This window comes from Pleurodeles waltl, chromosome 10 (genome assembly GCF_031143425.1).
Source record: "Pleurodeles waltl isolate 20211129_DDA chromosome 10, aPleWal1.hap1.20221129, whole genome shotgun sequence".
Lineage (NCBI taxonomy): Eukaryota > Metazoa > Chordata > Amphibia > Caudata > Salamandridae > Pleurodeles > Pleurodeles waltl.
The window spans coordinates 222270877-222292667 of NC_090449.1; the positions used below are offsets into that span (position 1 = coordinate 222270877).

General features: G+C 40.7%; 1 protein-coding gene across 3 annotated transcripts in view; it reads left to right on the top strand.

The window, feature by feature from the left end:
- The window catches only part of LOC138261346 (myosin-11), a 175078-nt gene that overhangs the window by 100118 nt on the left and 53169 nt on the right, over positions 1-21791 (top strand). For all 3 annotated transcript variants that reach the window (XM_069210196.1, XM_069210197.1, XM_069210198.1), the window contains 9 exons: positions 2259-2402; positions 3325-3420; positions 4129-4247; positions 5636-5788; positions 11122-11295; positions 12197-12370; positions 14701-14815; positions 19226-19419; positions 19629-19750. In XM_069210196.1, the coding sequence (XP_069066297.1) occupies positions 2259-2402; positions 3325-3420; positions 4129-4247; positions 5636-5788; positions 11122-11295; positions 12197-12370; positions 14701-14815; positions 19226-19419; positions 19629-19750 (1291 nt within the window). The remainder of the gene's footprint in view (positions 1-2258; positions 2403-3324; positions 3421-4128; positions 4248-5635; positions 5789-11121; positions 11296-12196; positions 12371-14700; positions 14816-19225; positions 19420-19628; positions 19751-21791) is intronic.

Below are 21791 nucleotides of genomic sequence, written 5' to 3' on the forward strand. Positions count from 1 at the left end.
CCATCGTAAATGTGTGTTAGCAAGGTAACTGTTTCCACTCCAGCACAGTTTGCAATATAAATGTGCAAATACCACTTGCAGTGAAGGTGATCCAGAATGACAATTTGTAAAAGTTCCATTTTGAAATGAAATTTGTCAGCATGGAGAATGTATAGAATTAACTTCCAGAATTATTCCAGTTCATAGAAATGGTGTGCCATAATATTTCACTGTTGTACCAACATTGTGCCATAGTGTTTTATGATAGTGCTTACTGTGATTGTGTCATGGTTATCCCTTGGCTTTCTGTCTGCCACCCGTGCATGTGGCAGGATGAAACTGTGCCATTGAGGGCCTGTAAATCAATTATTTATTGGAGACTGCTTACAAATTACAAAAATATACTGAACCCATGAATAATGATACCAAGTCACACATTTGAGATTTGCAATACTAAACTCTACTTTAGTTTTTCGAACTTTGAAGTTTGAATTTCAATCACCTCAACCAAGAACAGACCTCTTTTGTCTAGTTATTTGAGGGCACAATCACTCCAGAGGCGCTACTGTCTTTTAGATGTTGACCAGTACCAGCCTTAGCTGTTTCTCTAGCCTCATGTAATGAAAGTAATTCATAAATAAAAAAATACATACATATTTAGATACAAAGAGGGATTTTGAGCCAGCCTCTTCTTCCATTGGTCTATTCACATTCACAGTCTCCTTTCACCCATGAAAACGCAAAGGATGAGGTACTGGGTGTGTACATGTTCGCCACTGGCATTCTTGTCACTGTGATGTGAGTGACTGTTTTTCCCTGATCACATGTGCATATCCACCTAAAGATAAGTGTATTAAGTGGCTAGTGGGCTGATACTTTACTTTACCACAGTTTTTTTCTTTTGACTCTTTATCCATTTTTATTTTTTCTTGTGTCATCCATGTGGGCGTCCACTATGCCTTCTGGTTATGGTAATTCAAAGCCTATAGTCGTTTGTCTTCATGCCATTAAGAATCATATTTTTCTAAAGCTAAAAATGGGTTTCCATAACTATTCAGGAAACACCTGCCTGCCAGGATGCACCAGTACTATTGAAATTATATGTGTTTTTTATTTAATGTTTTTATTGCAAGTGTATGGCTACTGCTCTTAGGTGGTGGCATGTTTTCTTTTTTTCTTATGACATATGTCTGTAGTAAAAAAATATATATATATATTATGCTCTCACCAACTTACCAAAGACAGACTACCCATTGGTTTTGCCAATGCTTGTTTACAATTGAGCCTAAGTTTATATTTAATCAAAGCAGGTGGATAAAGAAAATGACACCATTGTTTACTTGTAGGACAACATATGTAGGACTGTTAACACTGTGATTTGGCTAATGTAAATAACTATTACCCAATTTGTATTTTCCATGTAATGAATATTAATGAGCATGTATTTAGAAACATATTTATTTGTTCTTTTTAAGTTTCTTAAAGTGCTGCACATCACCTTCTTGCAGTTTCAAAGCACTGTAGAGTTCAGCCAGGTGTTTGCAAAGAAGAGATCAGGGGAAATTAGAAGGCAATAAGACACAAGGCCTGAATCTCTATTAGATAATCCTGGGCCACTGCCTCTTGGTTCATCGGTGTTCAGGTGCTGTATTCCTGAAGCACTTTAAGCTAGCTCCTGCCATCAGGCGTGGATTTGAGCCTTTCAAATGCCTGAGGCAACTGGCCCCCAAAGGACTGTTTTGGCTGACTCAACATTAGTTAGTTGACCAGATGTGAGTTTGTGATTTCAAGTCACTGACTGGTGTTTAAAGGGTTACATTTACTGCAAGTGTGCTAACCATAGGCCTTGGGTATCATAGGTGTAGAGAGTTGGAGAACATCCCACCAAACAATACTTCTGTTCTCTATGTAAATTGGTGGACTGCAATTGGGTAGTGTATTTCAACTTGAAGACTCCAATAATTTACAATAAAATATAAACCCCAGACCTACAGCTTGATAAATCAAATCTATTACATTGAATATAAAAAACATGTTTAACTGAAGAGTTAGATAGTCTTCAGATCTTATGCACTCACTTAGAGAACACACAGTATGGTGGACTAAACTTCATACACCTTTGAAGAAACCCTATTAAAAAATGTTATGATGGAAAGCCTCATGAGTTTAGCAGCATAATGGATGGATCATCAGAGAACAGAGAAGCGGTGGTGGAAGTGTGATCTTCTTTGGCACTGATCAAAAATGACCTATTGATTGCACCTTTTCTTTTCTTCCAGATGAGCTGTTGCTTGAAGGCTACGGGAATTACACATTCTTAGCCTCAGGACATGTCCAAATAGCTGGCCAAGATGATGGTGAGATGTTCCAAGAGACTTTGGAAGCTATGGAGATTATGGGATTTAATGAAGAAGAGCAGCTGGGTAAGAACTATTGCACCTGTCTTCCTCGCACTTTACACCCTGAGAGGAAACTGTCATGTAGACAGAGTGTTGTGTATGTTGACACTGGTACTCTTTTGCCACCGTGCCATCTCCCTTCTTTCAAACTATTTGGGGGAATCATTAGGAGGATAGGAAGAGTCATCATTACCAGCAGGGACATGGCCACTTGGAAAGGAGGAAGGATAAGAGAAGCAATGTACAAGGCCATTTTCACCTGCCAGACATGACTGTTTGGTATTCACTGAGTGATTGCTTCTCTGCCCTTTATTTATAGAGGGCAGCACATTGTACTCATCCACATTATTCTTGTCAAAGTACACATCACAGGATTTTGTTTGCGTATGAATTGCTAGTTTGCAATTCACTAGACTTTGGCTCAGCTCAAAACTGATTTTCAATTGTTTGTTCGACCATCATTTAATTACCTCATCATTTCTAGCCTGAATAGTCACACCAAGATTTATTGTGGTTTTGCTAGTGTGGAGTTGAACACACATATTTGCATGTAGTTTCTTTTCTCCAGTCATTGTCATAGAGACATTAATTAGTTAACAAGAGACATTTGATAATAGTATTTGGTAGTTTATGTTACAATGTAAATTAAAAATAGATTAAAAAATTGTTTTGAATAGTCATCCATGTAAAATTAATTTTAAGTACGCTAATGACCATTTAAAGAAATTTTGCATGTGAAAAATGTCAAGTGATTGACTTAAGACTCAAGATGCGAAATGAAATGGAAATGCAGATGTCCCACACTCACTGGGAGAAGGAATGGGAAGAAAGACAGACAAGAGGACATTTTTTATTCTTATGTCTACAAACCTGATTCAGATACAGCAGCAGTAGCTTATTTGTGAAAATAAACCCGACTTGGGTGTCATATCTTTGTTTCTTACAGCCATGATGAAGGTTGTTTCATCCGTCTTACAAATGGGTAACATCGTCTTCAAGAAAGAAAGAAATACGGATCAGGCTTCCATGCCTGATGACACTGGTACGTCTTCTTAAGAAACTATTTGTGTTCATTTTAGAGAAATATTGTTTTTGTTATTTCTTCCTTTCTATGCATCTATTATACAGGAAAAACAAAAGAACGAAAAGTTTTGGAAAAGTACAACTTGTGGTTGCTTATAGTTTGTGCTAGAGATGTTTTTTTATTTTATGTTGTATGAAGTTCTCCATATAACTGTGAGGCAAACTGCTGTAGGTGTGAGGTTATGTAAAGGAAGTTAATCATTAGAATTATTCATAGTCATAGTGATGGTTGATAGTTCAGCCACTTGTCAGGACTAGTGTGAAGTTTGGTGCCTGCTCGTTTTTACTCACATCCTTGGATGTGTCTGACCTAGTCTTCGTGAAAGTGAATCCACAGTTTTTCAGCACTTGCTCTCAAGTAAAGATTACTGGCTCAAGTAGCAATGTCAATCATTAAGGAGTGGCATGGTGGTCTCAGGAATAAAAGATGAATGAAGCAATGCGCCTGAAGGGGTGGTGTATTTCTAAACGTTTGCAGAATTTCAGGAAGCTATTCTGATGTGTCAGTTGGTATGAATAAATGTTCTCAATGTGCAGTTATGGGTAGTAATTTTCCACATAGTCTGGTTGCACTAGGTTTCTGGCTGGTTGATACTATAATATTATTATTATTGATCTAGGTGTTAGTACTTGAAAGAGGTGCCACCAATTGTGATTTGTTTTCCAGCGGCCCAGAAAGTCTGCCATCTGGCGGGTATTAATGTGACAGACTTCACCAGATGTATCCTGACACCACGCATTAAAGTTGGGCGAGATGTTGTCCAGAAAGCCCAGACCAAAGAGCAGGTAGGGGCATTTAATCGGGAGTGCTGAGTCTGTAGAGGTGTAAGGCACCACTTTTACTTTTTCTGTAACTCTAGGATTCCTGAATGGCACTTATTTCCGATACTGCAAATTAATTAAATGGATCTGTTCAGCATGTATACATTTTTATTGCAATGAATGGTAAACAAAAAGGAAATGTGGTGGACATTGAATGTTGGAAGGTGAGCATGAGTTATGCCCATCGACAGAGAGTTCAACAAAAAGGAAGCGTGCAGATTACCTCCTTCTTATTTGGTGAACTAAGTGAGAAAATGTGCAATGAGGACCTTTTTGAGAACCTGTAATGGGAATGAGTATGCTTTACTTCTTTTCATAAGAGGATATTGAGGGCATTTGTTTCTCTTTACGGGAGAGCCGCTATGAACAGGCAATCCAATGAATGACATCACAATAAGTCGCTAAAAAAGCAATATTTTAGAATGTATATTGCTGGTGATTTTTAACAAAAGAGTTGGGAAAAAGAGAACTGTTTTTCTTTTCGCTGGATGGCACCTCTAAAGTTTCTTCATTTTAAAAGTTTTCAATTTGTTCCAGGAATCAAGATGGCTACTGCCTGCTTAGGAGTGAGCTGACATTGTGTCTCAGCCCTTCTTTTTGGGTCTCTGTATGCTCTTCTCTGAGTGTTTTTGGTGTTCAAAAGCATTTAACTCAAAAACATTTGAGTGTGACAAGATTCCAGATAGGAAAGAATGATCAGGCCCAAGAGAGTGATCGTGAATTCAGAAATACTTTGGTTTGTTATTGAGAAGATGATTCAAAATCTTTTTCAGACACCTTGCAGCGGTTGGTGAATTTGGTAAATTTTCGACATACTTAACAATGTCAAGTAACAAAAAGAACTTGATTTTGTATTATTATTAATATTAGTTCTTGTTTTACAAAATGTAAGCATAGTATATTTTGCAAGAATTTAAATAATGATTCCATTCTTGCTAAATACACAGAGCATAGATACATATTATACATATAACAATTATAACAATACAGAGATCTTTGCCATCTGCACTGGAAGATGCTTAGCCTAAGCCCTAACCGAAGTTGTAAAGTTAGTCTTTTTTAAGTTCCTAACTTGGATAGTTCACCAAACCAGTCGCCTGCTTTTGAGTAACTTTCCCTATCATTTGCTTTTGGGTAACTGTCCCCATTCCACTTTTGAAGAATCAGTTTCCTAGAGGTCAGTATAGCTTTTTGCATCCATAGTTTTGTAGACGGAATGGAAGAATGTTCGCTAAGCTTTTCATACAAGTCACCGCCCTGTAGGAGCAGGCGCAGGATTTTCAAGAAGCTGCTATTATTAAAATGCTGACTAACAGTGGCTGAATTTGTGCTTTTGTTCTCTGCATCCCTAGGCGGACTTTGCAATCGAGGCTCTGGCCAAAGCAACATTTGAGCGCCTCTTCCTCTGGATTCTAAGCCGCGTGAACAAGGCTCTGGACAAGACAAAGAGGCAAGGGGCCTCCTTCTTGGGAATTCTCGATATTGCTGGATTCGAGATCTTCGAGGTACAGATAGCGGCAGTGATGTGCCATGCTATTAAAGTGCATTTTGCTTTTGATAGCCATGATTAACTCACCTTCGTTTATCATATTCCTCTTATCACACATTCTAACTTGGCTCTCCCTTTCCTTCACTCTTTTGGGTTTGAGGTTTTTGTGGTCCATGTGCTACCATTTTGCACATAGGCCTGTCATGAATGCCTTCACCACATGTCACCGAAATGGTTTTTGCACAAAGGGCAGCAATTTAGAAATTTAGTCATAAGATATTATTTTTGTAAAAGTCCCAAAGTGACTCCAACTGTCAATGAAGGATCAACTATGATGCAAGGAGTGATATTTTGGCTTTTGAGTGTGGCTGGTTCACTAAGAACAAGATTCATTGTGGGCTATTTGTTTGAACCGTGCAGCTGCCTACAATGATCTCGATGTAGCAACGATCAACTGTGGTTTGCTTTTTAAAGAAATAGCACAGTTGTCCTCTGTGGGCTTCCATTGCTATAACGCTTATTTTCCTGCACAGGTTATGCAGAACCGGTACGCAGTCCATTACCCACCTCATTCTATAATTAATAAAATGATTGTGTGCAATTCTTGCACACTTGTTTGTGTGGCGGAAAGGCCTTAGTATGACGTTTTCCTTTGCTTGTTTACAATGAAAACACATATGCATAGTAGTAAACCCCATGATCTCAGACCTATTTAGTGGTGTCTGCAAACAGTGATCATAACATGCTGGTGCCAATAACTTCCTCTTGTCTAAATTGATTTGAGGGTGCATCCATGCGTCAACTCATCCAATTGCAAATACACTATGAGCTGCTCCTTACAACCAAATTTGGGGAACTCTTTCCAACACTTTAGAAGATAACAAAATCGATTTGCAGTAGGACTCGTCTTTAGGGCGACCCTATTTGTTCTGAAAGTCAGCAGGCTTATGGTTGAATGGAAGTATGCAGAGGTTACTTCTTCTCTTGGTCATTATAGAGCCGGGTCAGGTGCCTTAGTGGATAATGTATCCACTATAAAGTCCTGTGTTGGACCTCATGGTTACAGGTTCAAATCCCGGTGGGTCCACTCATCCTTCTGAGGTCGATAAAATATGTACAGTTGGGTAACAATAAACATGTTATTCAGCGTTAAGATACCCTTCTGGGTGCACACGCGCTTTACAAATACACGTTCTGTTATGTTAGAAAGGGTTTGAAATGGGCTTCATGATTTACCTAGGGATGTGTTTAATTGCAAATGTTTTTTGACCCAACATTTTGAAGATTTCTAAATTTCTCAATCTCCATAACAATTTACAATTTGCAAGTATTAAACAAATAGAGGGGTCAATTTTTCACCAAAAGTAAGTCTGCAGGAGGAAAGCTCAGCACATAACCCAAGTTCAAAAGGTGAATTCTCTCTAAATATTACCTGCGAGGTTTTTCTCTGATAAAATCTATTTTTATGTTAATCACATCTACAGCATGCTATCTTCGGCACCATTTGAAACGTTAGCAAACATCGCAAATTAGGAGAAACTTTGACAACTTCTCCCAACATGAGGATAAATGTTAAAAGTGTACCCATCCTCAAATATATCAACATTGTCAAGATGCTTGTGAGGCACTATGTGATTAGCACAAACTATCTTTATAGATATTTGTAGGAAATTGGGTGTTTGTTTGAGGTGGTTAAAGACCTCTTTTTAACCAACAGCCACAATCCCTGACTGTGTGAAGCATAAATGTTATCAGTTATCTGGCTGTGCTAGACCGGGGGAAAGTCAAAAGCTCAGGCCAAAGGATAAACAAACTAGTTTAGTCTTGCTGAAAGTTGACTTCTCAAAGTCCAGTCCAAGGAGTTCAATTCACAGTGTAGGCGGCTACGAGGAGCAGGGAGAGCGTTGCAGATGGCTGGCTCTGTAGCATGGAGAGCAAGCCTGGCATTGCAGACAGTTTCATACTGTACAGGAAGATCCAGTTCGGTGTGACAGGCGGTCGTTGCTAGAGTTTCACATTGGCGGTCACTGTGGGCTGTTGTTGCTGTCCCGCGAAGTGCAGATCTCACACTGCCAGTCGTTGCTGGCAGTCGCTGTACCATGAAGAGTGAGGGTCACCAGCTTCATGTTGGCGGTCGTCGTGGGTTGCAGAGTCTCGTCAGGAACAGACCAGTTTGCGGTCACAAAGAGCACAACATGTTAGGATTGCACCTTTCTATGCAGGGGAGTGCACTCGGATGCCAGCCAAGGTTCCAGGTCTTGGGGAGGTACTTCTTGGGGATCAGAGACTCACTCTAGCAGAAGACAGCAGGGATCAGGCAGATCCAGTTGCAGGTATAGATGCAGCAAGTCAGCTGGGCCATCGCAGAAAGGCCTCTGGAGTTTGTTGTGTCTCTATAGCTCAGGATTTTAGACAGCTGACCTGTGGCGTCACTCACAGTAGCCTGGGATTAAGAGAGCAGGCCCATTGTTCCTTCTCAAGGAGCAGGGCTGGCCTCAAGCAGTAGAGCGGTCTCTGGTTGCAGCAGGGTAGGCCTCACTCAGCAGGTTAGTCCTTTGGTAGCAGCAGGGCAGTCATCTGAATTACAAGGTAGGCCTTAAGCAGCAGGACAGTCCTCTGGGGAATATGGCAGTCTTTCTCCTGTAGTCCAGAGTTCCAGGAGTGTCTCCAGAGTTGGTCTGAGGGTCCAGTATTTCTATGTGGTACCATCCTTTGTATTGGGAGCAACCCCTTGGATATCCCCCATATGGTTTTGGAAATGTCCTTCCTTTCCCTGCCCACGCTCAAACTGGTCTGGGGTGAAGAAATGGCTGGTGTCATGTTCCTTTGTGAGTGTTTTTGCAGCCACCCTTTGAATTGTAAGTGGGGTGGGAACAGCTCTGCCCCACGCATCTTGGCAGGATTGCCCATCCTGTCAACATGTAGTCCTCTTGTCTCACTTTCTAAGGGGAATACCTACTGCCCATTATTCACCCCATTGTGATCCAGGCTGCAGGCACCAAATGATTAGGAAAAGAAAATGCCACCTTTCTAAAAGAGGCAGTTTCAGAATTGTAACTCAAAATCCAACTTTATCATTAAAGAGGATTTTATATTACAATTATTTTTAGACCAAACATTAAAATTCTACCTGTTCACAATCATCAAACATTAGCACTTATTAAATGTATTAAGATAACCCAGTGCTATCCTATAGGACAGGTAGGCATCACAGTTGTAAAAACCGATTTGGGGAGTTTTTCACTACTAGGACATTTAAATCTTGAAAACAGGTCATACAGTTTTAAATACAATGCACTTTGTCCTTTAGGCTGTGTAGGGCACACCCTAGGGGTGACATATGTATTAGAAAGGGAGGATTAGGCCTGTGGAAAGGTTTATTCTGCTAAGCAAAATTGTCAGTTCAAAACTGCACACAGGCTGCTATGGCAGACCCGACACATGTTTAAAGGGCTACTTAAGTGGTTGAGACAGTAAGTACTGCAATCGCAGTAGTAGCATTTAATTTACAGGACCTGGGTGCATGCAGTACCACTTTACTAGGAACTTATAAGTGTGTTAAATCTGACAATTGGATGTAAGCCAATTTTACCATGTTTAGAGGAGTGAACACAAGCACTTTAGCACGGGTTGGCAGTGGTAAAGTGCAAAGGTCCTAAAGCCAGGAAAAACAAATTTCAGCAAACAGGAGGTGAGAAAAAAAGTTTGGGGTAAGACCACACCAAAGTCTGCCAGGTCTGACGATATTTGATAGTCTAAATTCATTCTCAAGCGTGTTTGCTTCCCTGACTTAGCTAAGAAGTTTTAGGACCAATCATGTTTTCTTGTTTTTGTAGAAGGCAGAATGAGTCTTCAAGACCTTGTCCTACACTCAGCAGGTTGAACATTTTCAAAGAACTATTCTATTACACGCAGCATTAGTTTGTGCTTTTTGGCACTGTGACTAATTAGCATGATGCTGTATACCATAACACATATCTGTGGGTTAGACTAGAGAGTTTGTCAGGCCAATTGTAAATGAATTTTAATTCCGATAAACTGGCTTATAATTGCATTGGCAGTTAATATTTGTATTCTGGCCAGTACTTAATTAAAAATAAACCTAAGTGCAAGGGCCCACAGTTTTTCTTAGGAGCACACTACCGATGCTGCTCAATGCCAGGTGCCTAACACCAAGGTTGCCTTGTCTTATTTGGACACAATGCCTCTTTCTACTACTACGTTACACTTACTGTCTTTTTACCTGATTCTGGCAGGTTCTTTTTCATCCTGGTTTTCTCTCTTTGTTACTGATTTTCTCGCTTTCTCTTCCTCCCTCCTTCTTCCTTGTCTCCCTTTCTCTCTCTTGTTTTGGGTCAGAGGCTGAAGATAAAAAAATAGTCCCGGCCCCCAAAAATGAGTGCAGTGCCAACCACTGGCACAGATTATGCACTGATGAAGAAATATATTGCACTGACTACTGGAGTACTTATGGTATGTATATAAGGGGGAGCGGGGTTAACAATAGCAACTGCTGACAACAGTAAATAGTACGTGCAAATTGAATAGTTGAATTTGGGGCACACAAAAGATGTGTTTTACAATGCGTAGTGGATTATCCAATAAAATGTATAGCTTTGTTATGAACTAGTCTGGTTTTAAATTGCTATGTTGCTGTCTTGCACAAATTGGAATAAAGTATTTTTATTGTTTTAACCCCAAATTAATTTTTTTTTAAAGTGTTTTTTGGTGTTGGTTATACCTTTTTTTATGAATTCTGATGGTAGATTAAAGATGGTATGTTTGGATATAAATCTTGATATTTTGCTGTTAACTGTTGGGGTTGCAGATGATTATTCTGATTATCTTAATATGTTTACATGGTAGATAACAACTCCAGCTAAAGAATAAATACATATACAATTTTCAAATTGGGGATTTAAGGTAGAACTATCATAGCCAGCCAGAAATCTTTTATTGCAGCTAGTTACTAATGTGTTTTTTTCTGCATTTCACTAGGAATATTGAGGAGAGACTTGGGTGACAGTGGAACAGTTTATATTAAGTTAAATGATGTTGATGAATGTTAATAGCCTTATGGCCCAACTACATTTGAGTGTATATAGCTGATTATTCCCTTGCCCCTCCCTATGCACCATCACCTTCAGCTAAGGCCAATAATTGTGGAGTGTGCAAATAACTGCAGTTAGTGCACTCTCTAGAACCATTCATCACTGTTAACACCATAAGTAGTGGGCAATAATGCTTAAAACAGACACAGGCTAAAAAGGTTTTCCATTGGAAGACCAGTTGTATGCAGTAGATATTTTTCTCACCTGATTTGTAATGGCTTCCTATCTTTCATTTAAGGTGAACTCCTTTGAACAACTCTGCATTAATTACACCAACGAGAAACTTCAGCAGCTCTTCAACCACACCATGTTCATTCTGGAGCAGGAGGAGTATCAACGGGAAGGCATTGAGTGGAATTTCATTGACTTCGGCCTGGATCTGCAGCCTTGCATTGAGCTCATCGAGAGGCCGGTAAGCAGTGGAACTGAGGATGTCCTGGAATGTCAGTGGAAACATTCCTTATTTACATGCCAGCCTATTGGTTATCTACATAATGTTGAGAACATGCTTTTGTAAAACACTGTGAGAGAATGTTCTGCATTCTGGAGACCAGAATTGTTAGACTTAGGATCTAATTTCGAGTTTGGTGGACAAGTAGTCCATCACAAATGTGATGGATATTCCATCTACCTTATTACAAATTCAGTAGAATATTATGTACTTGTAATAAAGTGGACTGGAAATCTGTCACGTTTGTGATGGAGTAGCCTATCTGCTGTACTCTAAATCAGGCCCATCATTTTTTCAGCTAACCACATGGAAATAACAAAGGTGTGTTTTAAATACATCAATTAAAAAGAAATATAGGCCTTGTTATTAGAGCAGTAATTCTGACGTAGTGTCTATCAGTTTAAGTAGCTCTGAAGGAAGTGAAAGATAAAAGAGTGTTCATAATGGGTCACAATCCCTTTTCCTAGTCTGTTGCCTTTATGCAGGTGATATATTCCAACCACAACTTGAATCATGTGAGATCTGATCTCTCAGAGAATAAAAATACTTGTTTTACCTAAAACAAATGTAACAATCTAGTAGAGGAGGAAAGAAAATCTTTTGATGGTTCATAGATATGTTGATGGTTCAATGTATTGAATCAGTGTAAAAGTATGTGCAAAACATCAAAAACTTGTGTTCTTTGCTGATAAATTACATTATTGGCTTTTTATGCTTGCTAAAGTTTTTTAAGTAAAGGCTGTTTGTAATTGTGAAGACAAAAATAACCTTTAGTGTTTTCTACAGATCCACTGCCGATAGAAATTAAATAGAATACTCAGCTCGTCCTCTCGTAAATTGACTGATGTACTTTTTGTTCCAGAACAACCCCCCTGGTGTCTTGGCTCTTTTGGATGAAGAATGTTGGTTCCCTAAAGCTACTGATGTCTCCTTTGTGGAGAAGCTTTCTAAAGAGCAGTCTGGTCACAGCAAATTCCAGATGCCCAAGCAATTGAAAGACAAAACGATCTTCTCCATTATGCACTATGCAGGAAAGGTAAGGGAGTGCTTAATTCAAGGGGACCTGGAATGCACATGAGTGTCGTCCATTAAGAGCGAAGTGATGTTTTGGATAGGCTAGCAACATGTTCTAATAGTTGTTCGGACTCTGGGGCAGAGTAATACATTCAAGGTTGAGTGAAATGTTGTAAAGCCTGGCATACATTAAAATCACAGTGTTTAACTAGGCATTATTCATTTTTTTTTACATTTTACACTGTTCAAAGAGACTTGTGCATGGGGTGGAGCTGAAAAATAGAATCCCTAACACATAGGGCCTAGTCACAAAAACATTTTGGAGTATGGATAGTAATACTCCTGCAGCAGTCTTGTACATACTCTTTTACATACTCTTGCGTGTCTTTGTGAATTCTCCCCAAAACAACTAAAATGGGAAAAATTCATTAGTCATATATAATTAGCACAAACTAAGAAGGATTATGCTGTCTTTGCTCTTTTACTAATAGTGAGTAGGACATTTCTGGGCCAAGTCTCAAAGGTATGTAAGAGTACATAAAAGAGATCTCCTGTATTACTACTTCCTGTACTCATAAATGCTTTTGTGAATTAACCCTCTTGTCTGTAAGTACAATAAAGTACACATGAAAAGTGACAGGACCCATGTGCAAGTCATTCAGGACAAAAATTCTTTATCCATTTTCTATAATGATATTTATATCAATTTCACATTCATATTGTATTTACCCTGGGGTGCATGACTAACAGGTCATTCAATGCTGATTGCATAGATTTGGTACTGTGCAACAGTACTGGTAAATCAACGTTTCATGAAATCACCGCCACAGAAAAACATCCCAGTATCAATACTTCTTAAAATTTAAAGGAAGCTGGGGAAAGCGGTCTCAACTATAAATAACTCAATTACTGATATTTTGTTGAGGTTTCAACACTTCAGCAACTGTTTCTGTATCATCTGCAGGACATAACAAGGGTGGAAAGAGAAGCACTCTCATGCTGATTGGGAATCAAATCCAAAGATTTGAAGGAAATCAATCTTATCAAATGCTGAAGAAACCACTAGCGGAGAAAATGCATGGCCTATGTTAAATGACGGTGTCTATGGATATCAAAAAATGACTTAAAGAAGGTCATGGTGTCTGATAGTTTTAAAAACATTAAGGAGACTCTTGAGACTTTCAAAGTGACTTTAAATTAGTTTTTACCTATTAAAGCTTGCTTATTACAATTAATTTTCAATAAGATGATCTGTGTTTAGCTTTCTTTTATTTCAAGTAAGCCAGGGGCGGTTCCTCCGCAAAGGTGGATGAGCGTCGCCCCACTGGCTAAGAGCCAGAAGCAGAAAAATAAAATTATATATATATATATATATATATATATATATATCATATATATTGATATTTATTTTTCTGCTGCTGGCTCAGTTAGCAGGTGTAGGGAGGGGCGGGGCTGGGCCACGGGAGGTCTGAGGGGGGATGAGGAATTGTGTGCACTAAATGTGCATGTGTGTTTGGACAGCCTAAGATGGCTGTCCAAACACACATGCACCCTTAAGTTTCTCCAGCCCAGCTGTGTGCACAGCAGGACTGGAGAAACTGCACAGGCCCCGAGGTTGTGCCGGAGCGGCAGTCACTGCCACTCAGCCCAATCCTGAAACTGCTTACTTGCTATGTTTAGCATGTAAGCAGCGCCAGGATTGCTGGGGAACCTCTTCTGGTAGCCCAGGGAATGCTGGGACACCAGAACAGGAAAGGAGGACAAGCAAGGCGGCAGGAGAGGACGGCGGCAGCGACACACAGTAAGTTTTTTAAAAATTTAATTTATTGCCCCTCCCCTTGATATCTGTGGCAGCTACCGCTGAAGTAAGCCAAAGCAAAAGTATGTACAAAATCATAAGTGTAATACAACTTACATCATATTTTCCTTGAGTCACAATGAAATCACAAGAAGACAAACCACTTGACTTTTGCCCTGGATGGTTGGCCAGCTTATTATATGCTTAAACAATTGCTGTTGCACATTGGAGCCTGCAGCAAGTTAACAAATGCCCATTGATCACGGGCAGAAATAGTCAAGTAATACAATTGCTAAATCTAGACATACCTAATAGTGTACATATCCACAAGGCATATTGAATACATCACCGGGTTTGCAAAGAAGTCTGCAAATGTTACAAACAGAAATATAGTGGTAGCACTTGTCATTTTGAAATGACATCCTTGCCAAACAAGGATTGTCGGAGATTGGTGCTTAATCTATGAAGCATGAAGATACTGTTACAAACACAACAGAGTGAAAACATTACACAATATTTGAAGGAAATCTCTGAGTGTCCTGTGTTTTTTTAAGGTGGACTACAATGCTAGTGCATGGCTGACGAAGAACATGGATCCATTGAACGACAATGTGACTGCACTCCTGAATCAATCATCAGACAAATTTGTTGCTGACCTTTGGAAAGACGGTATGACTTTACCTGTACTCCATATGCTACAATTACATACAGTCACGTTTTGAGATATTCAAAATGATTAATTTTTTTTAACAAGTGACAGAAAACTATTTCTGGGGTTATTACTGGCCTGTTAGCTGGACATTCTGAACACTCATCCTAATTTTGGCATTCAGTAGACATACAATCCCAGCCATACTCGGTTTTAATTTTATAAAGAATATCAAGAAGCCGAGACTGAAAGACAGAACACATCAGCTTAAATTGAAAAATTCACAAGAGGTAAGCAGAACCAAGTGTGCTGAAATGCAAATACATATGCATGATTTATTTCTGTAAAAGCCAATCTGACTGCCTGTTATAATGGATAGCTGGACATTTCAGTTACTATTATTATTCTGGACCATTTGATTTTGCCACTTTTTAAGTAAACTAAACTTTTATTATGCAATGACATTTTGTAACCTGCAAACGTCCAATGTTCCTTCATATCTCTTTAACTGGCATTAGGATGGCTTGAGGTCCTCTTTTCACATCAATGTGAATAATAATTACCAGCCCAACTGAAATTAACTAGTGCATTTCACCCAGACAGCAGCACACATGGACGCAGATGAAATGTCCGGATGAAACCTAGGGGAGAAATAATGAACTATTGTGTGGTATTCCAGTTTCCCTCGGTAATTCCTCATCTCTGACGGTATCCTCAGAGTAGAGTACACCTCAAATCCCTGGTAATTCCAAGGCCCTTGGCGATATACGTAGCCAGATAATAGAGCACTCAGGATGAGCCCCTTAGCCTTTTATACTAAATGTGGTGCACCATTTACAGTTTAATCTGGCTTTAACACCAAATTATATGTTCTGCCATAAAAATGAAAATGACTAGAGTGAAAAATGTTGTACCTTTTTTTACACATTTTCATTCTTCTTACCTCAAGCTTAGATTTGATTCCAAAAAGTGCTGCAAGAAGTGAGCAAATTAAATTTGGTTCAACTTGCAACAGAATAAATATGCAGTAGCTCTAGAGCAACAGTGCTACAATATTGGTCTTGTCTCCCTTAAGGGAGCCAACGCCAATACCGTAGCACCCTCAGAATGCGCACCTTCTGCAAACCAGACAGTGCCTACTACAACGGTGCTGGGCAGGGGGGCCCCTGCACTGCCCATGCCACGTGCATGAGCTGTGCAGGGGCACTCCTATGGCCATCGGCACTGGCGTTTCACCAGCCTTCTAATGGCGGGACCCCACCATGAGAAGGCTGGCGGAAAGCTGAGTTGTAATCAGCCAGGTAGCACTGAATTCAGCCTTGCCCTGGCTGAGTATAACTCAGACCACCTTTGGGAACCATGTTTCCGGCAGAGACGGTTTTATTGTGGTGGTCGGACTGCCACAGTTGCGGCGGTCCGCCGTCACCGTGAGGCTGGCAATCCTTGCATCGGCAGCCTCGTAATGAGGCCCTTCGTTTTTGCTGTCGCTCGTGGGAGCTTTGAAATAGCTTCCACCAAGTGAAAGCAAACACAGGTTTCCCTGCCTGCACCAGTGCGAGCAGGGAAACCACTATGTCCCGGGGGTCAATCAATCAATCGGGATTTCTAAAGCACTGCAAGTCACCTGTTAAGGTGTAAAGGTGCTGGAGTTGCTAGCTGCTTTGTGGTGCTCTGTTTATTCAAACAGCTATGTCTTGAGTCCTTTTTAAAATTCCTGTAGCAATGCAGCTTTCCTGGGGTGCGGGGGAAGGTTGTTCCAGGCTTTGGCCTGGGCACCCTGGTACATAGCAGAAGCCGGCCCAGGGGTATGGGGTCTTCAGGGACATTAATGGCTACAGGATGGGGGCCCTGTGGTCCCTCTCCCTTTTCTAATTACTACCAGGCCCCCAGGGGATGTGGTCCCTGGGGCTGAAATTTATGTGGGAGGGTGGCCACACGCACCTCTTCCCCTTCTTGCCTACGGCCGGTCCGTGGGGGATGGGTTTCCCAGGTCTTAAATCAGCCCAGGAGAAGGGGCACGTGCCCCTCTCCCAGTTTATTTCTACGGCAGGGGAATGGGTTCCCCAGGACCGTAATTGGCCCTGGAGATGGCGGGACATATGTTTTTTTTTAAACTATGGCCTTGTGCCAGGGGTTGGGGTGTTGGGGTCCCCGGGGCTGAAATCGGCCAGTAGGGTGGGGTGAATGACCCCCCTCCCAGTTTATTTGCATAGCTGGGCCCAGGGGATGTGGTCCCTGGGTTAAAAATAGGCTTAGGAGGGGGTCTGCATGCCCCCACTTCTTAGTAGCAGTTGGACTCCAGGGGATGGAATCCACAGGGCTGAAATCAGCCTGGGGAGGGGGAGCATAAGCGCCTCTCCCCCAAATAAATATTTAAACCCCCCGGGACCTGTCCCACCTTGATGGGCACTTAAAAATGTGCTCAGAATTTTGCATTTTGCTGAGATGGATCCAAAGCAAAATTAAAAAAAAAAAAAACGTTTGACCCCAGACCTAGGGGGTCAGGGTGTTCCTACTCTGCCCCCTTATGGGTTTTTTTAAAACATTTTTTTCTTGGGATCAGTCCCATGATGGCTGCCACCACTTTCTGGTTGTAGTGGTGGCAGCCAATCAGATTTTGGTCTGAGATCCGTTGGATCTGCTGACCATTCATGCCTCTAGGTATACATAATCTTTTTTCTCTAGTAACTCCACAACTACTGAACAGATTTACACTTACTGACAAAAAGCACTCTTTTTGGACCAAGATCTAGCTTTCTGCCAAATTTGAATTCCGTCTAGCATTGGACTGTAGTCTTGTCTAAAATCCCTATAGGAAATTGCATGGGGAAAACATGTTTTAGGACCCTCCTTTCTCATGGCCCCCGCTTGACAAATCAACGCAAAACTTTCCAGACAGCAACTGAAGTGAGTGGCAAATTAGTTTTGACACTTTTGTGACGTTATTAACAAAACAATAACACTTATCTTACCTCCAGTAGGTAATATAAACATATACACATATATGTATTTGCTCATGTGAACATGGAATCACTAAAATATTTCAGGGGTCCTTCTGGGAAAAGTGAGGCAGCTGTAGCCTTCAAGGAGTGGTCTTGGAACCTTTCTGAAATTCCTCCAAAAATCGTAGCTCTACAGCAAATGTAGTATTAAACCTACAGGAGAAGATTTACTTTTTTGTTAATGAGGAAGTGTTTGAGGACTACTAGTATTAATAGTGTTTGGAGCTGTCCTATGCCTATCCGTGCATACAGTCATGAGTGCAGTACTCAATTTGATCCAGTGGTTGCCGGTGAGGGAAACCGGCACTCTGTTTTCAATCAATCAATCTATGTATTTGTAAAGCGTGGCTATTCACCCATTAGGGTCTCAAGGAGCTGGAGTGAGGAGCTGTAAGTGAAGGTCAGATGGGATCAGGTGAAAAGCCAAGTTTTGGGGACCAGCACTTATGTTTCCTCATCTGAGAGCAAGAGACTTAAAAACAAAAAAAGGGGAAAGAAGGAGAAGAAAAAAGACATAAAACTGTCACAAAGGAGGAACGCAGGAATCTGCAAAAGTGAGATAAAGGGGGGGGGGGGGGGGAAGTGTCTGATAGTAGATTAAAGAGGTATGATGTGGATTCCAGACTATGTCGCCTTGGTATTATGGCTGCTGACATGCAGTGGTGTACGTGGGCATCTAAGCAGTGCTTCGGGAACCAGCTTTTATTCTTTAACAAATTTAGCAGTCCATCAATGACACTCATATAGTATGTGCCAGTGTCTTTGATCCTACTCTTGTGTTTTTCTAAGAGTTGTACTTTATTCAAATTAGTCTAACAGTAAGCAGAGCATACCAAAGAGGGTGTGTACTTTTACCCTCAATATTATCATCTTTAAAAGGGCCGGTCCCGAGAGGCTCTCAGTGCCTACACTTATTTCATTTGCTTGGAAGAGTACCAGCAATTCTCAGCAGAGATCCAGTTCTACCAGCGGAAAACTACCTCTACCTCTCAGTAGCAAGGAGAACCACTGAGATAATGAGTACCCAGTGTTTAATTTGTGCCGATAGTTGCAGGTGGTGGGCACTGGGACTTGTTTTTCTTTAGGTGATTTTGACTTACTATAAGGAAGAGAAAGGCAGAAACAGGGGTCAAAAGACGAGGTAGAATGAATACAGTGAAAAAGGAGAACTAAGGAATGAAAAAGCTCCTGCAGAAGTGTCGCAAAGATACAGGAAGTTTAGAGTGATGGAAAAAATAAGCAAGGGATGTAATTAGGGCTAGAAGCCTTAGTATTTGGCAGCCATGGCATTCAGCGGTGCCATTTGCAGACTGCAATGAAAAACTTTGAACCTTGCACTTATTTATTTACAGATTAAACACTGAAAGTACCTTCTCTTTTCAAGCACTATTACCAACCATCTAAATGTATGCTAATTTTTCTTTGCAGTGGATCGTATCGTGGGACTGGATCAGATGGCAAAAATGACAGAGAGCTCGCTCCCCAGTGCTTCAAAAACCAAAAAGGGCATGTTCCGAACTGTTGGGCAGCTATACAAGGAACAACTCACCAAGCTCATGACTACTCTCAGAAATACAAGTCCAAACTTTGTCCGCTGCATCATTCCAAACCATGAGAAGCGGGTAATTTAAACAAAAATATTCAAAACCTTCAAAGACAAGCACATACAGATGAACAAATGTTCTTTCTTCATGTGCTAAGAATTTGGTTGCTTATATTTTGAAGTCATAAGCATCACTGTGACTTACCACCTTGGCCATTATCAAGCAATGCCCAATTATACTCACTTTATTGTATCTTAGTCACTCACAATTTCAACTTTTTTCCACAGTCTGGAAAGCTGGATGCTAATTTAGTGCTGGAGCAGTTGAGGTGCAATGGTGTCTTGGAAGGCATCCGTATCTGCAGGCAAGGATTTCCCAACAGAATTTTGTTTCAAGAATTCCGTCAACGGTAAGAAAATTATGCAGTATGTATTTATTTTATACTTCTCTCCTTAAAAAAAGATTACTTCTTCATGTATTGCTATACTATGCTCCTTCAGAACCCATATCACAAAAATACTCAAGCAGCATAGTTCAGCTCTTCCTTCTCCACAGTGAAAAACCTTACAATGCAGAAGTGGACTTCAGAAATATTGTGCAAGTCCTAGTAATTTCCCACTCTGACATTGTTACCGCCCTCTTATTTACATCTCTGCGAACCACCCGACAACTCTGAAAAGCATTCTACAGGCTGTTGCTCAATTTATCAGAGTTCTGAACAGGTATTACCAAATCACCCTCCCACCCTTCCAAATCTACATTGGCTCCTCCTAAAATCCTGCATTACATTTATCCCTTCTTGTGTCAACTACAAGACAAGAACAGCCAACACGCCACCTGTAGAGTGCCACTCAGGCTCTCCTATACTTTGTTGCCCTGCGAGGGTGCAAGGGCTGGCTTTAGCCTGATGTATTAAATAAAGTTGGGACTGCTCACCCAGCGGTTCCCATGCAGTTATCACAGTGTCTCGCTGATCTATCGAAAGGGAAGAGGGCTAGGCGCCACTGTACACCACCCTAGAAGGGCAACAAATATCAAGAAGCAAAACAACAGTTAAAATCACATTTCTTTTTTGTACTGGAAATATGCAGTAAGGAAAGAGCCAGAGACAAGCCTACTCTACCCCTTCTGCCTCTCATCTGATTCAGAAATCAGCTGGAAATGGCTTTTTCAGGAAGCCTCAAATTCATTGTGGAAAGGAAGCTCCTTTTACCTATGACCATGGGGGTGATATACATGAATGTTAACTGCACCAACCTCTCTGTACTATATAAGATAGCACTATAAATAGATATCATTAATATCCTTACTTGAGCTAGTGTGTGCATATTGGTCCTCCATGGTTTATGAAACCCTTGTTACCACACTTATTCTGAAAGTACTTCATTCTGCGTGGCAGTTCTTTGAGTAAAGAGCTGGTCAATGTAGAAGAAAAATATTTGGAAATTAGCATTTATGGAAAAGATTAAAGAAACCTTCTTTACTACCAGATCATTTCAACATCTCCAGTTGGGAACATTGCCCGAGAAATTGGAATTCTCTCAATTGTAAAACTTTACAGAAGGTCAGGGACCTCTGGACTCTTCAAGGAGGGGTTTCACCCTGGACGTAATATATAATTAGTTGAACTTTCGGTGATAGAAGACCAAAGAAGGCAAGTGGAAGGTTGTGGTGTCAGAACAGTGATATTAAATGTCCTATCTATTGATTTCCACATCATCGACCACTCTATTTTACATTCCAGATTGGTTGAAGACCAATTAACTGGGATCATAATGAAGCATGTGAAATCATTTTTAGGAGGCAGTATGTAGTTTATTGTCACTTAGCTCAGGACCTTGGTGTGCACAGGAATCTGATCTTTCACCATTCCTATTCAACATTGAGACGTTTCTCCTGGCCAAACAGCTCAATTGCAATAGTGTGCAGTTCTCTTCATATAAGGAGGACCCCTAGCTGATGGCTAGATAACTTCATCAACTACCTTGATGGATTGTCTATTGATTTCACAGTGGTGAATGTAGGTCATTTTTTTTAAACTCAATCCTGCTAAGACAGAGCTCCTTGCTCAAGCTCTAACCTTTCCATTTGTCCAGGTGTGAAGGGCCCCCATCTGTGCCTTTGAAGAATGTTTCCAGCTTGGCATATTCATTTATACTGTTCTGCCGTTGGATTCTGAGGTCGCAAGGATCTTCAGCTCCTGCTTTCTGTAAATGCACATTTTAAAGAGTATACGGTCCTACACCCATCCTTCCCATCATCTACTTGTAGTCAGGGACATAGCACAGGCCAGACATCACTATGACAACACTATTTATATGTACCTGGGCACCACCCTTATAATTTTGAACAGACATCAATTTCAGCTGCAAGGCTACTCCAAGCTCTTTCAGCTGTGATCATGTCAGTCCTACAAGCTGCTTGCTCCTTCTAGGTTGCAGTACGTAATA